The sequence below is a fragment of the Rhinichthys klamathensis genome, unplaced genomic scaffold (assembly GCF_029890125.1).
Source record: "Rhinichthys klamathensis goyatoka isolate OS25496 unplaced genomic scaffold, OSU_Roscu_1.1 h1tg000603l_1, whole genome shotgun sequence".
NCBI lineage: Eukaryota > Metazoa > Chordata > Actinopteri > Cypriniformes > Leuciscidae > Rhinichthys > Rhinichthys klamathensis.
Window position 1 is genome coordinate 1,268,885 of NW_026607058.1, and position 15,448 is coordinate 1,284,332.

The 15,448-nt window shown below is 37.8% G+C and overlaps 1 protein-coding gene across 2 annotated transcripts; it reads right to left on the reverse strand.

Moving 5' to 3' along the window:
* Nucleotides 1-1,461: 1,461 nt before the first annotated feature.
* Nucleotides 1,462-14,531, reverse strand: zgc:136872 (uncharacterized protein LOC678524 homolog). 2 transcript variants are annotated; one of them, XM_056240525.1, is made up of 22 exons: nt 14,473-14,531; nt 13,489-13,740; nt 12,626-12,695; nt 10,810-10,928; nt 10,579-10,712; nt 10,165-10,339; nt 9,638-9,718; nt 9,323-9,408; nt 9,186-9,257; nt 8,907-9,067; nt 4,187-4,350; nt 4,074-4,085; nt 3,776-3,984; nt 3,550-3,583; nt 3,398-3,454; nt 3,199-3,256; nt 3,032-3,096; nt 2,835-2,903; nt 2,631-2,709; nt 2,431-2,547; nt 1,663-1,718; nt 1,462-1,578 (listed from the first exon to the last, which is right to left on the reverse strand). In XM_056240525.1, the coding sequence occupies exons 2-22, from the start codon at nt 13,723-13,725 to the stop codon at nt 1,552-1,554; spliced, it is 2,082 nt and encodes a 693-aa protein (XP_056096500.1). In that variant the 5' UTR covers nt 13,726-13,740; nt 14,473-14,531; the 3' UTR covers nt 1,462-1,551. The 2 variants fall into 2 exon arrangements, with proteins under 2 accessions (XP_056096500.1, XP_056096502.1); XM_056240527.1 differs by having other exon boundaries at nt 13,489-13,737; nt 14,473-14,528.
* Between the last annotated feature and the right edge of the window lie 917 nt (nt 14,532-15,448).

Consider the following 15,448-nt stretch of genomic DNA (forward strand, 5'->3'; position numbering starts at 1 on the left):
TCATAACCATTAACAGTTATATACTATTTAAAGGTACAAAATGTAAGAATTTTGTAATAAAATATCCAAAACTCACTTGCACAGTGTGATATATTTCCTGCAGTTGTGTACTTACAATATCCCAAAAGTCTCCAAAGATTTTTTATTTCAGAGAAATTCCAATTTTAAATAAGTGGCCGTCCCGGAAAAAAAATGTCGCCTGTCAATGACGCAATATCCGCGCTATCCTCGGTTTCCGCTCGTACTGCCATAGCCATGACGTAACCATGGCGACAGACGCGGACAACTGCATAGTGCGTAACGTTTAGCGCACGCAGTTCTTGTTTCTTTCAAACATAGACCATGGCAAGCAGACTTTGGGACAAACAAGGAGAACTAAAATGAGGATCAATATCAGCGTGGCGTTTTCGAGATGCCGAGAGCTAGCGTCCGCGACTAACTTGGACTCGACAGAGCTTCACGAGTCACGACTTGACAGCTTTATTAGACAGGTGAGCAAATGTACATAAAACAAATCAATGTTATATAACGTTAGCTCAACATGATGAAATGTTAGAATATGGTCAGTATGTTATTCTAATGTTGATCTAGCTTACTGCTAGTTTCGTATAGCAAACGAACTAACACGTAGTATAACATTATAACTTTCAACACACATTTAAATGCCGTTTAGTGTGATAGTGTAATGTTAGAGCAAGTGAAGCAGCGCTGCGTTACCTCACAAGTTTAATTCGTCTAATAAACTGACCTGTGTGAGTAATCCAGCACTTGCGTGTAGTTCGGTAGAATTAAATGTCCTTATTCCTTTATATCCACGGGACTCGCGTGTGAAATCTGTCTCTTTAGCAATCGCGACCTGCTTCATACCACTGTAATGTTAAAAACATGAATGTTTGCACTCATCCATAAACATTATTAGATCCATCAGCTTGACAGCAAGTCCCATCATTCACTTCATCACTGCGTCATCAACCTACGCCTTTGTTATTGTTGGAAACTGCACCCTCTTGTGGCGAAAAAAACATACATATTGTGCCTTTAACTTGTTAGACATGTTATATAGGCCTACTTCACATAATAAAAACGTTAAACATCAGGGTTTGGAGAAGTTTGACCCTGGACATGAAATTTATGAGATTGAACCAGCAAGAGAAAATACGACAACACATTTATGATGTAGTTAATAGTAAAAAATCTAGTAAATATTGGATTGCTCAATCTTTTGCTTCAATAGCACCATTGACGAGATGAACAAACAGTGTAAGGTTTGTTCATCTTGTCAATGGTGCTATTGAAGCAAAACTAGATTACTGTTATCTGAATGAAAACGTTAAACAACTCCCCACACAATTAATTCTGTATTTAATAAAATGCACAATCCAATCAATCACCCTATGCACAATAAAATAAAATCAAATAAATTATAGTTGTTGAGCCTCCATTTTGCAAATGTGCCAAGTATGAAAATAAAGTAGATTTCTTTATTTTATTGCTGTATGTTATACTTGAGGTCACAGAAGTCTGTCCAGGATCCTTTTCTCGTTCTCTGGCTCATGAGTACATGGTGAGATGCATCCACTACAAGAACAGAGTTATGCATTATGATTGTTATTAATCTTACTTTGAATTCTGATGAATTAAATATTTGTTTAAAAACATTACTTCATTTTCTCCCAGCATCATGTTTGGCCTGCCAGCAGCGAGCCTCTTGAATGTTTCTGGTGATGATAATAATAATAATATCAGTTACAGTGAGTGACAGCGATTAACAGAAATCATCCAGACAATAATATCTCTACAGAGGTTAGGTGTGGATGTTATGCTGTCATTGCATTATCTTTATAACGCATGCTTCACAAATGATTTATTATGAATTTAACTTATCTATCTTATACTGAAGCGTATTGCATTCACTTGAGGAAAAAAAATCTACTCTGTTTTTCTGAATTAACGAGTTAATTATCTCAGAATTACGAGATAATTTTTCATGGAAAAAAGTTTTTGCTCTGTTTTTCTGAATTTATGACTTAATTATCTCAAAATTATGAGTAACTCATTAATTCATAAAAACAGAGTGAAACAAATATTTTTCAAGAAAAATGTATCTCATAATTCTGAGATAATTAACTCGTTAATTCAGAAAAACAGAGCAAAAACTTTTTTTTCATGAAAATAAATCGTGTAATTCTGAGATAACTCGTTAATTCAGAAAAACAGAGCAAAAACTTTTTTCCATGAAAAATTATCTCGTAATTCTGAGATAATTAACTCGTTAATTCAGAAAAACAGAGTAGATTTTTTTTCCTCAAGTGAATGCAATACGCTTCCGTAATCTTAGACATGATATCTCAAGTGTTATTTTTAGGATTTAAATTGCATACAATAATTGATATCTGATATCTAGTACAAGACAATAGGCTAAAGACTCACTGGCCATGCAATCCATGCGCAGGACGAGCACAACAAAGTTTTCTAGTGTAATTTCACCACCAGCGTTACCGTATCGGAGAGCCATGAGATTCAGCATACTGTCACTCAATACAAACCCTTGAAAAAAAATATATATATATGAGCATATTCATTTGGTGATTAAATGTTGTTGTAACGTTTATGACTTTGAAGTGAGTTACCTGCAGCCTTAAGAGCATTTCTGAGTTCATTCAGAGACAGACTTCCAGTGTGTGAAACATCCATGCCATAGAAAATATCCTGAGAAACAGACCAGAAAAGCAAATGCAACCAATTTTATATACCGGTATGTAATGTGTAATGTAGAAAAAATATGGACCACTATAAGCAAAAATTTGTTCTTACAACTTCCAATGGATCGTTACCTTTAGAAAAACGGCTCGTTTCCACAAACGGAGACATTCAAATTCACTGAGATTTCCAGTGACACTGAGCTGTATTGTTGCGTTAAAGAGCATCATCAAACAACTTGTAAAATGAGATGAATTCGATTTTTGTTCCAGAATTTACAAATGGCAAACGACAAACACAAGTGTCTGAAAGCCTTTATAGTAGAGGATACATCCATCAGCGCCACCATGCTCTTACACAAATCCAAGCTGAATCCTGTGGTTTTCTGGGAATGTCCTAAGAGATCAGATAAAAAACATATGCAGAATCACAAATGACTGGCGAATAAAGGCGTTCAAAATATTGTGACTTTTCTCTGGAAGGTTGAATCATCATCACCTGCATAAAGATTCTCATTCAGAAGTTTTTGAAGCCGCTCAGCATCCACTTCTCCGTACTTACAGAAACAGACATCAGATAGCAGATAAACAACTTCCTTTTCGATTTACATAGGTGGGGTCTTTAAGTTGCTTTTAGTTGTATATCTGATCATAATCATTCACATTCCCTCATAATCCAAAACTGTCTGAGAGTGTACCTTATCTGCGTATTGTAGAAAGAGCTGGAAAGAATCGTCATTATCCCTGGGAATCATCTGAGATAAATTGAGAAAATGCACTGTATATAATTTCAGAACACATATATATGTAACATGTAAAAAAAAAAAAGTATATATATGTGTATATATACCTTTGTTCTTGTTATGCCATATCCAGAACTGTCTCTGAAGACACAAAATCAAAATGTGTGTAGTCCAACATTACATTATATTATAATACTAAAAACTTTAAAACTGCTGCATGTGATTTTATGAATGTTTCTCGTATCCTAGTTTAATAAGCAGAGACATCATAAACACGTTTGTTTGAGCATCTCGACTAGCTCAGCACTTCATGTTAATAATGCGAAGGCTTACTCAATGACGGCTTCTGTCTTTGAATAGACTGTCAGAAGGAAGGATGAAGCTTCATTTGGCTGGAAAGTTGAAGGAACGATGAGGTAATCGCCTGCTTTGAATCGGAAAAACTCCATGATTTCCCGAGCATTGATGAAGGCTTTGTTTTTTCCAGCAAGACGGGCGTTTCTGAAGAATGAGGCAGGGAATTTTTCCCTTTGGTCCTTTAACTGGAGTAAAAGTAAAAAAAAAAAATTTATTCTGTCTCTGCAAAACCTAAAATACAACCAAATGTATCAGGAACAGGTTCAATACGTACATGAGCTGGCACCTGCAAGAGTTTAAAAAAAAAAATGTTTAAATACTCAATATTGCATTCAAATGAAGGTCTTAAAATATACATGACAAGTTTTCAAAATGCTTTTTACACACCTCATAAATGTTAAAGCCAATATGGAAATTGGTTGCCAAGTGCCTGTTTCGCTTGTGAGATTTTTGAATGAGAGACACGAGGAGATTTGGAGAGCGTTCATCTCTAGGGTTTTCAACAGTCTCCTTAAGAGTCACACGAAACTGGGGATTCTTTGAAAAACTCTCTATAAATGCAAAAGAAGAAAAAAGAGAGAATGGTAATGTATAGGCCTCTTAAAGAAGCATTCTAACTCAGACTCCTATACTATAAGTTTAGTAGCCATTGTAATTTATACAACTTTAAAAAAAATCTTAAGTAAAGTTTAAGATAGAAAGTTTCTGTAATACTGTCAAGCCACCATTAATCATGTAACCAATAACCCAATATCATGCTTAAACTTGACATGCAACAAAGTACTAACTTCATAAAATCCTGGAATGTCTGTTAACCAGTGCTTGAAGTGAGCTGGTGTCCTGAAACCTGACCTACCTCTCCCGTTAACCTACCCATACTATCCACCTTTTTCCTGGTTAGCGAATTTACCCATGATTCATAGCGGGTTTGAACCGGAAGCCGGTTGTCCTTTTCCGGTTCGAAGCTTGTGTACGTTTGATACCTTGTAGCTTGCTATCGTGTTTGCTGTAAAAGCCGGTGTTTCTCCATGGATGAAGCACAAATGGACAAAAAACGGAGGTGGATACACACCGTGGATGTTTTAACAAGTCGTGACGACAGTACCGTAACAGTCTCTCATCAATCCCTTCTGACGGAGTGGCTAGATGACATGAAGCAATGGCCCGATGTTAGCTACATCGACGTTGTTAATTACCTTTTATTTTCTGAAGGTGTTGATGGCGAAAAAAAATTTGCGTAATTACAAAAGCACAGAAGCATATAGGCTACTTACTTGCATAGTAACAAAATAGGTACGGTATTGTTGAAGAAACACAGCGGCTTTATATTTTTGAAGGCAGCAGTAGAGCCCAGTCAGAGTGTCAATAATGCTAAACATACAGCATGGGTAATTTTTTCGAAGTTGTTGATGTTCGAAGCAAGACGTTTCCGGCAAAATCCCTAATTTTCTTGAATTGTTATGGCAATCAACAACGGCACAAGTTGAACCTGAGCTCATATTAACAACAATTAAACACAACTTATTCTAATCAAAGTTATTTTGCCTTCTCTGTCGATATCATGGTACGCTAGCAACTAAGCAAGTAGAGGTTAGCCGCTGAACAGGAAACACAATACCGGAAAGCGGAAGTAGATCAGCACCCATTGGTTGCTGGAGAAACAGGTGGATATTATATCTGTTTAGGGCTATTGAGTGCATTAGATGACAGAAAAAATGCATTTCAATGCTTTCGTTCGTTCACTTTTGCGTTCTCCACGGAAGTTCAGCGAGCAAATGCAAAGTTCGTGAAAAAGTTTGCAAGCGATCAAAAAAGCATTTTCCTGCAATCTCAAATTTTTTCCGTAAAAGTTTCTCAGGGGGGCGCAACAGTTTTGCAAGTGAGTAACCACATGGAAATCACGAGGCGATTCTGCTGTTTGCTGTTGTGCCATATTTTAACTCCCTGACAAATGAATCCCTCCCTCGTTGAGGCCGCTACCTGTTTGCCTAGTCCTAACCCCACACCTAATCTTAACCCTACCTATACTGGGGACTCAAGGGTCATAATCTGGTGGGAGTCAGACTTCGACACAACACCGGGAATGATTCTTGCTGGCCAGCAGCCGGTACTCTTCTGTTTCTTTAGTCTCTGCAGGTATGTTGAGTAATGTAAAGGGAACATGGTGATAAAGCATAACACTGAACACAATAACGTAAAGAAACAGTTCTTCTAACGAATTGTTCAAAATAACTAACGATCGGTTTGAATCAGCCTGATAAATTATTTACTGAATAAACTCTTACTGAATCTTTCCAAGCTGTTTTTGAATGACCATCTGATTGACTTTCTGAACTAAAGTTCTGTCATGACGAGGTAATGGATACAAATGACAATGTTGATATGTTTGGTCTTGGCGGAATAGGTCTGCTTCGCTGTTGCTGTTATTGCTGTTGGTTATTATCGCTGCTGCTGTTGCAGAACAAATACAGGACTTGCTACTTCCAGTTTCTAAAACAACACAACACACTGCTGTGAGCAAGTAAAGCTTGTTTATACTGTCGCCTGGCTCCGCAGCACGAGTCTCCACTGACTGCGCGCACGCCTCCCCAAACGGACGAGGCATTTATACTCGACACGCTCGCCGTTGTACTATTCTTTAAAACGACAGGGGGCGACTCGAGTAATTGTCCTCTAAACCGTCAGGAATCAGCAGAGAGAAGAAGTAAGGTACACACGTGACAATGTTTATTTTAATACACCACCACGGGCTTGGGCGTCGTGACGTCATTACTTGGCGTGGCCGCCATGTTGATTGCCTCCTTCACTGCTACTCGGACTACTGCGCACTGTTTATAGACATCGTACACCCTCTCAGTCGTGTGTTTTAATTTGATTAATTTGGCGTTACTATTTCACACCACAAACAAGGTACCGTACCGATACTAAAACGATACTGTCACATGAACACACTGCAGGTCAGACAGAATCGTCACTACCAGCGTCATTGTATTTGCGAGACATCAAACCCGCTAGATTTAAATGGCCAGTCACAGCCACCGCTGTAGCACCTGTTTTAAAACTACTTGCTTGACTTGCTTGAAGAAAAAAGAAAGAAAAAAAACTTCCAAAAAAGAAATGGCTGAATCGTGGTCAGTGGACGAAGTGCAGACGTTCCTCTCGTTGGTTGCCGAGGAGCGGATAAACTATAACGGTCAGACTATATAATCCCACACACTTTGAAGCGGTACTAACTGCAGTGGAAAAGCGAACCGAGCCATGCCGAAACGAGTCGTACCACGCAGTGGAAAAGCGAAGCGAGCCGAACCGTACTGAGCCGTACCAGCAGTGGAAAAGCGAAGCGAGCCGAACTGTACTGAGCCGTACCAGCAGTGGAAAAGCGAAGCGAGCCGAACCGTACTGAGCCGTACCAGCAGTGGAAAAGCGCCATTTGTTGGAAATTTCATATGGATCCAAACCGTTAATAGTGCCGATTTTGTCCACATACCGGTCCCCGGCTTCCCTATTTAACTTATCTTTGTAAATTCCACATCCTTTTAGGGATTTTTTTTCTTTCTTTTCTTTTTCCCAACTTTGCTTCTTCTCCTCGTTCGACTTGCTGTATGTTTACATTCGCGAGGCCATCAACATGGCCGCCACGTCCCAGAATGCAACGTGGCACCCAAGCCCTCTACCACACTACAAAAAGAATTGTGTAAAACTCAGTAAACCTTGAGATTATTACTTGTGACATTAGAACAAATTATATGGATATGAGAACATGTATACAACTAAATTAACGATCTCATTAAGATTTCATTAAGTTTCGTGAACATTTTTATTAAACATGGACCTTTATGTTCATTAAAAAGACTTATTATGCTATTGTGGGCTCATTTTGTAAATATAAACAACTAATTTAGACGGGCAAACTGGGTTCTGGTGTGATGAGAAACGAGTAAAAACCCAGCTTAAAACATGCTGCTGCTGTACAATATAACGGACATGAATTACCCGTAGCAGATCTATACAGGTGGAGCTGGGGAAGGTGGAGGCTAGGGCTGTCAACGAATATTGTAAATTCGAATATATATTCGAATAGTTTTAAAAAACAGAAATTCGAAGGTGAAAATTAATATTCGAATCATGTGGAAAAATACGCCCGCAGTAGCAGAGGCGCGGCTGTCTGCTTTGCGAGTGGCAAAATACTGAAGCTTAAAATGTAAAATGCATTTTCCAGCTGCACAGATAGCACAGTGAGTGTCTGGCTCACTCATTGGCTGTGCTGCGGCAACTGCACATCCAATGGCGCGGGCGCCTCCAACGTGTGCGCCAATGAGCTAGCATTACATCATACACGTCAGAGCCCGCCAAGGGGGCGTGGCTAGAGCCCTCGAAATAGCCATTATAGCAGAAGTTTACCACAGCACAGGTCGCTCGGAGCGTTCAATGTCGGTTCTATATACTGTAAAACTTCAATTAATGTTAATAATATTTGTTTCAATCACTGCATGAAGCTTGCTATATTTAGGACAAGAGTCGCGACCTTAAATTGCTTGCACAAAACTCTTGATCAGCACCCAACATTTGTTTATTGTTCATTTAAACCGTTATACGCAGAGAGCGTGAGGGCGAGAGAGAGAGAGAGAGAGAGAGAGAGAGTGCCTGCGAGTGATTAGTTGATTTACTTGTTTTTGTGTAAGTTAATACGTTGTCAAATATGTTTAAACTTAAATAAACTACCTATACAAGTAGTTGTGTCTCTTTGTATTAATTTGTCCTGTTATTGACGTAATGCGCGTCATTGACAAAATGCGCAACCAGATATTCGAATAGTTCGAATATATGTTTTTTTTTAGAGGGAATATTCGAACGTCATTTTTGAGCAATTTTGACAGCCCTAGTGGAGGGTTTTCTAAAATCACACTGCAACTGCTATGGCAAATGCTGACCAAGTATTTGAAGGTTGAGCAGCGAGCTCATTGGCTACCGATACAGCAGGAACCAATCAGCTGTGCCCTATAGAGATTGATGTTATTGCAAGCAGATTATGCTTAACCAGATAGTAGCAGTCATAGCCATAATAAAAATAGTTGTAGTAAGAATAGTATAACATGAGTTAGTTTACCTAGGTCATTTGGACAGCCGCCAGCTGTTGTTCCAGTCACCCACTGGCCTTTGTGCACTTCAGTTTTCCAGGATGAAGAATGAGATCCAGCAAGAACGTTCACGTCCGAACAACAAATGTCCACATCTGAATAATTCCTGCAGAAATCCTCCATGGACATCCTGCAGAGACAGAAAACTGGCTGTAAAATTGTGATATGAAACCGTGGTATATACTAAATAACACGCCTTATATTCAAGAGATACAAGCATTGGTCTAAAATAACTTAGTTCTGCTCACCAGAATTCTCCATTGTCAAGCACAACTTTGTGTTTTTGGTCCTCGGGACGTACAAATTCCCACAAAGGCGATCTAAAGAGACAAAGATTTCATATAGATGTAGAGGAATTATATATAGAAATGTCAAGGATTCAGACCTGTCGCTCCAGTCTCTGTTCCACTCTCCCTGACCCCAAGGGTTAAAGATCCTCACCAGCTTCACTGGACGACCTCTACATACAACCTGTGAGAGAACATCTCATAAGATCACAGGAAAAACACAACTTACTGATACTAAACACTTCAAAACTTGTCGTCTAATAAATCTGGCATGGTACAGTATATTACAAATATTTGTTGGCTTTTAATTGCTTTTGCTTCTCTTTGGATAAAATGCTAAATGCATAATCAATCAATGTAAAACTGTAAACCACATTTTAAGTAGTCTGATGTCTTATATAAGAAGTTCTCACCTCTGCAACTCCTGTGACCGTGTACGCATGCATTTCCACAAGGCCATTGGGTAACACATTATTTTGCAGCAGACCTGCTTGCTAAAAGAAACAACGTGATTTTAAGTCAAGTCAAGTCAAGTCATCTTCATTTATATAGCGCTTTTAACAATGGAGATTGTTTCAATGCAGCTTTACAGAGATAAACATACAATTTAAGGTAACAGAGATTGTTTTGGCTTTATAGCGATTTTTGAATAATGTTATTTCCAGCTAAAGTTAGTTTTGATTGATTCACTTCCAGCAAAATTATCATTTGTTATCAAATTAGGGGCCGCTAAAACGACGGCGTTCTCTCTAAACAGACTTTAAACGCGAACCTGTGACCGGATGGCGTTCACATGCGCATTAGGAATTGATTCTATAGTTATATTTAAGACTTAATGTGATCATGACTGTAGCAGGTAGGTAACGTGATAATAATAATAATGCATTGTTTTTTATTTTATTGCTTTATAACAGGCTAATATTTGAGACGCAGTCTTTACCCCTCCAGGAGTGCCACATCCCATCAGGTATTCTGATTGGCTGGCTCGTCTCATGGTGTCCCACAGCTTGTCTGATGCTTCGCTCAGTTTAATGGTCATGTGTGGTCCACCGGTGAAGTCCATGAGAGCTTCTGATATGTTTCCCGCGTCCATATCCGCATAAGAGCCGCACACTCTGGAAAAGATAGAAGTTTTTTCCCATTCATTATTTCTGGGCAGTTAAAAAAAAAAGAAAAAAAAAAGTTCTGATCCGTGAACCAAACTAACCAGCTCTGCTGGACAAATTACGCTATTCGAAGCAGAAAGAATATGAAATCAAAGGTAAAAGATTGTTTATTTAGATTATTTATAAGTGAATGAACTGCTCAAATTATAGTACAATATAAAACAGTCTGTTATTAAACTGAAACATACTTAGCATAAGCTTTCTCTAACAAACCAGGCCAGAATTCATTTGGTGTTTTAGACTGAACAAAGACGAGTTGGCCATCAATAGTTGGTAGTTTGTCATCGATAACCACATCCACCCATGATCCAAATCTCCAGAACTGAAGACAAAAGGTGAGAGATTTGCTATTATTAATAAAATATAGAAGCTTTAACTCTTAAAGGAATTGTTCAGCCAAAAATGGTTTAAAAATTCACCTTAAAATGAAATATTCCTGCATAATCCACAGAAAAATTTTGTTCATCCTGGATAACCTGCTTCATAATTCGTTTTTGAGATGTAAGAGCTCCAACCGATGCCAGAAACCAGCAGTTACCTTCAGACACACACACACACACACACACACACACACACAAACGTTTGTTTCACTATATTAGTGAGGACATTGCATAGACCATTGATTTTATATCAGGTTAATGATACTTTCTAATGCCTAACCCAAGCCCTACCCCTAAACCTACCCATGACAGAAACATGTGCAAATAATTGTAGAAAAACAAGTTTAGGTAACACTTTACATGAAGGGGTGTGCATAAGACTGATATGACACCTTCATAATCATGACATGACATGAATATGAAGGAGGTGTTATGCATGTTTATGACAACTGTCATTAAGTGTAATTCGCTCAATTATGACATTTTTAATGCAAATATGACATTGTTTGAGATGTCTTTGTTATGACACCTTGACATAAACCAATACATCATAACCTGTCAGTGTCTTTGTCATGACAACTTGACATTACTAAAACAACACAACCTGTCATAAACATGATATAGCAGATTAATTTACAAACTTAAGAAAGCACTTAGCTTTATGGGTTAACATTACATTAAACTGTCAGGTGGTTGGTTTTGACATTGGCTGTCATGAGGCCATTATAACATGTTAATGACAAATTCAATGTGTACCACTGTAGTCGAGGTCAAGAAAAATATTCATGACACAGTTATAATGGCCTCATGACAGCCAATGTCAAAACCAGCCACCTGACAGTTTAATGAGACAGTTTAACAGTTTAATAACCCATAAAGCTAAGTGGTTTCTTAAGTTTGATGATTAATCTGCTATGTCATGTTTATGACATATTTATGACAATTTATTTTGTCTTAGTAATGTCAAGTTGTCATGACAAAGACACTGACAGGTTATGATGTATTGGTTTATGTCAAGTTGTCATAACAAAGACATCTCAAACAATGTCATATTTGCATTAAAAATGTCATAATTGAGCAAATGACACTTAATGACAGTTGTCATAAACATCCATAAACTCTCCTTCATATTCATGACATGTGTCATGTCATGATTATGAAGGTGTCATGTCAGTCTTATGCACACCCCTTCAAGTAAAGTGTTACCCATGTTTATAAGCCTTTTTAACTAGTGAGGACCAGTAAAATGTCTTCACTAGTTGGTCGTCATAATATTTCACTACATAAGTGAGGACATTTGGCCGTCACAAATATAGCCAAACCTGTACACACACACACATACACACACACACACTCATTCATTCATTCACTCACTCACTCGCTCTCACACACATACATATTCTAAACTGTGTTTGTTTTCATTTGCTTTTTTATCTCTCTACCTAAAGTAACTTTTACATTTGACCTAATGAATTATTTAGTTTTAAGCTCAACTTCTATTCTCTTCTAAATGTGTTTATTGACATTTTCTGTTTATATTCACATGTATTTATCTAATATAATAATATCTAATACTGTACGCACTGTTTGATTTATTGCACTGCCACGTTATCTATTAAGTGACTGAGACCTGCGACCTTTGACATTTTCACCATCTGTAAATGATAGTTAGTTCGTTTCGGTTTGCTTTAGCTCGTTGCATTTATGTGTTAATGATTTATTTTTCGAATATATATTTTAGGCTTCAAGGGTGTAATGTAAGCTTGGTGTGGACACTGTTGCGATTTGTTTATTAATATTAAATGGCACATAATTATGTATGATCCTCACTTTTTGTACAGCACAGAAGACCTACCTAATCTGCCCTGAAGGAAGTCAAACCTTGAAGTTCCTTGAACAATGTAAACAGGGTTCGGCACCAGTTCCTGAAGGACACAGATGATTTATTTCACACACTATATAGCAGATCACACAGAATCACAAGGGTACAAATCACTATCAAGAAACGGTAACGCTTACTTCCTGATACCCATGTACATACTATGTACTTATTATAGTAATTACAATTACTGGGTAATAACTACGTACTAAGCCTAAACCTACCCCTAACCCATGTACTTACCTTATATCAGTACTTTCTAGGTAAGTACACGTAAGTAGGCTACTGTAAAATGAAGCGTTACCCAAGAAACAACAGCAGACAGACCTAATTAAGTTCTTCTGAAAAAGTCATAAACTAAATATATTTAGTATAGATTAGTTTATATTTACTTTACTATAGTAAAGCATGCATGACTCTGCAGTTCCTTTAGTACACTTTACTACCACTCATGCCTTAAAGTCAACATGAATAGGCATTACGAGAACCATTAGCATTTACTGTGTAATGGTGTGTTCACACCGAACGCGAATAGAGCGTCAAATACTAGTTAGACGCTTGAACATTCGCTCGAGTTCAAAATTTTCAACTTGCGCGGAAGACATTCGCGGCAAACGCGTCGCCCAATTCGCGTCATTAGCAACGCCCGGCGCGAATGATGCGTCTATTCGCGTCTTTGCATTGACTTTGTATGTAGGCTAATCTACTCGCGCAAATAATTAAATTCGCGTTCGGTGTGAACACACCATAAGACTATCATGATCAGCATAATTTCTGAGAGTTTCTGCTATAATCAGATCAGTTATTAGTTGAGTTTGTGTTTGCAGATGTTCACGTACATGTGGTCTTTTCCACACTACTTTCCAGAGCTCTTCACGCTTCAGAGGACCAAAACCGATCGACTTCATCTCTGGGGGGAACAAGTTGTCTGTAAACCGCAGTCTTTCCTTCAGGCAGAACCGCTTGAGCTGCTGGAAGTCCTGATCCAGGAACCTTTCCGGATTGTTGGGAGATCCCTGTCCATCTTTGAGATTACGCTCCAACAAAACATTTAAACACACACCAGGCGCTGGCATTGTGGATCAGATCTGCTGAATAGAAAGCAGCGCATTGCTTTCACTCTGCATTATGGTGAACAAAAACTTCAATAGCTTTTATAGTTGTTTACTTTGCTTTTATCCTTCAGTCGATTAGATTTAGATTAGATCAAGCTTTTTTATGCAGAGCACAGAGCTTATGAAATACAGTAAATGAAGGAAATACATGAATTGGTAACACTTTACAATACGCCTCATTTGTTAACATCAGTTAACTACATTAGTTAACATGAACTAAGAATGAACAATACTTCTACAGCATTTATTAATCTTAGGTAATATTAAATTAAACATTTACTAATACGTTATTAAAAATCAAAGGTTGTATTTGTTAACATTAGATACTTCACTGTGAACTAACATGAACAAACAATGAACAGTTGTATTTTTTAGTAACTAACATGAACAAAGATTAATAAATACTGTAATAATAAATACAAATGTTTTGCTCATTGTTAGGTCATGTTAGTTAACATTAAATAATGTTAACTAATGAACCTAATTGTAAAGTGTTACCCATGAATCTTTAACTTTATGCTTATTTCTTCATGTAATTTTGGTTTAGGTGCATTCAAATTGCGCAGACATTCTGGAAAATGCTTTTGCACCATGTCTGTATGTGCATGACTAAACTAAAACAACATTTGCATGTCAGTTTCCTTCTCATGCAGGAATATTCCATGTAAAAACTGAAATGATAACAACATGAAATGATTAAAAACATACCTTTTCTGTCTTACTGTGGCTGGAAGATTATTCTGTCCTTCCCTAAGCAAAGAGTAGTACCTTTTAAAGTCCGACTCCGCCTTCTTCTCCAGGTGTGATGCAACTTTATGGCTCTGAGGTCAATATTTAAATATTGTGCAAATGTCATGGTACGTAATGAGCCGAGTCTTTTACAGTGGTAGGATTCACTCCAAAACTAAAACTTATTTTGATGTTAGACTGCAGTTTACTGTAATTGTTAAGTGTCCAAAACATTATAAGCAGAATGAAACTGAAAGCTGAGATATAATTATTGATTGATTTAATGATTGTAAAAACCATGGGGCACAGAGCATAAGGTTTGCAAACAATGTTAGGCTTATCAAGTCAAGTCATCTTCATTTAGATAGCGCTTTTAACAATGTAGATTGTTTCAAAGCAGCTTTACAGAGATAAACATACAATTTACGGTAGCAAAGATTGTTTTGGCTTTACAGCGATTTTTGAATAATGTTATTTCCAGCTAAAGTTAGTTTTGATTGATTCTCTTCCAGCTAAATTATCATTTGTAATCAAATTAGGGGCCGCTAAGACGACGGCGTTCTCTCTAAACAGACTTTAAATGCGAACCTGTGACCTGATGGCGTTCACATGTGCATTAAGAATTGATTCTATAGTTAGCCTATATTCGTTATTCATCTAATCTAATCAAAGGTGCTATTAAAGCTAAAAAGCCAAACTATAGATTATCTAAGCCTCCAGAAGCTGCTAGGATCCGGACGAGAGTGTGCAAATACAACCACATCACCTCATCCTCAAATCACTGATCTCTCAGGATCCAGGACAAGGTCTCCCTCCTCACACACCAGTGCATTTATGCTTCCTTACCTCAAGGAACTCCTTTTCCCGCAAACTTCCCACACGTTCCCTCCGTTCTGTGTCATCATATCTCCTGAAACCCCCCCGGACTAAGCTCTGTTCTGTGGGAGATCTCCCA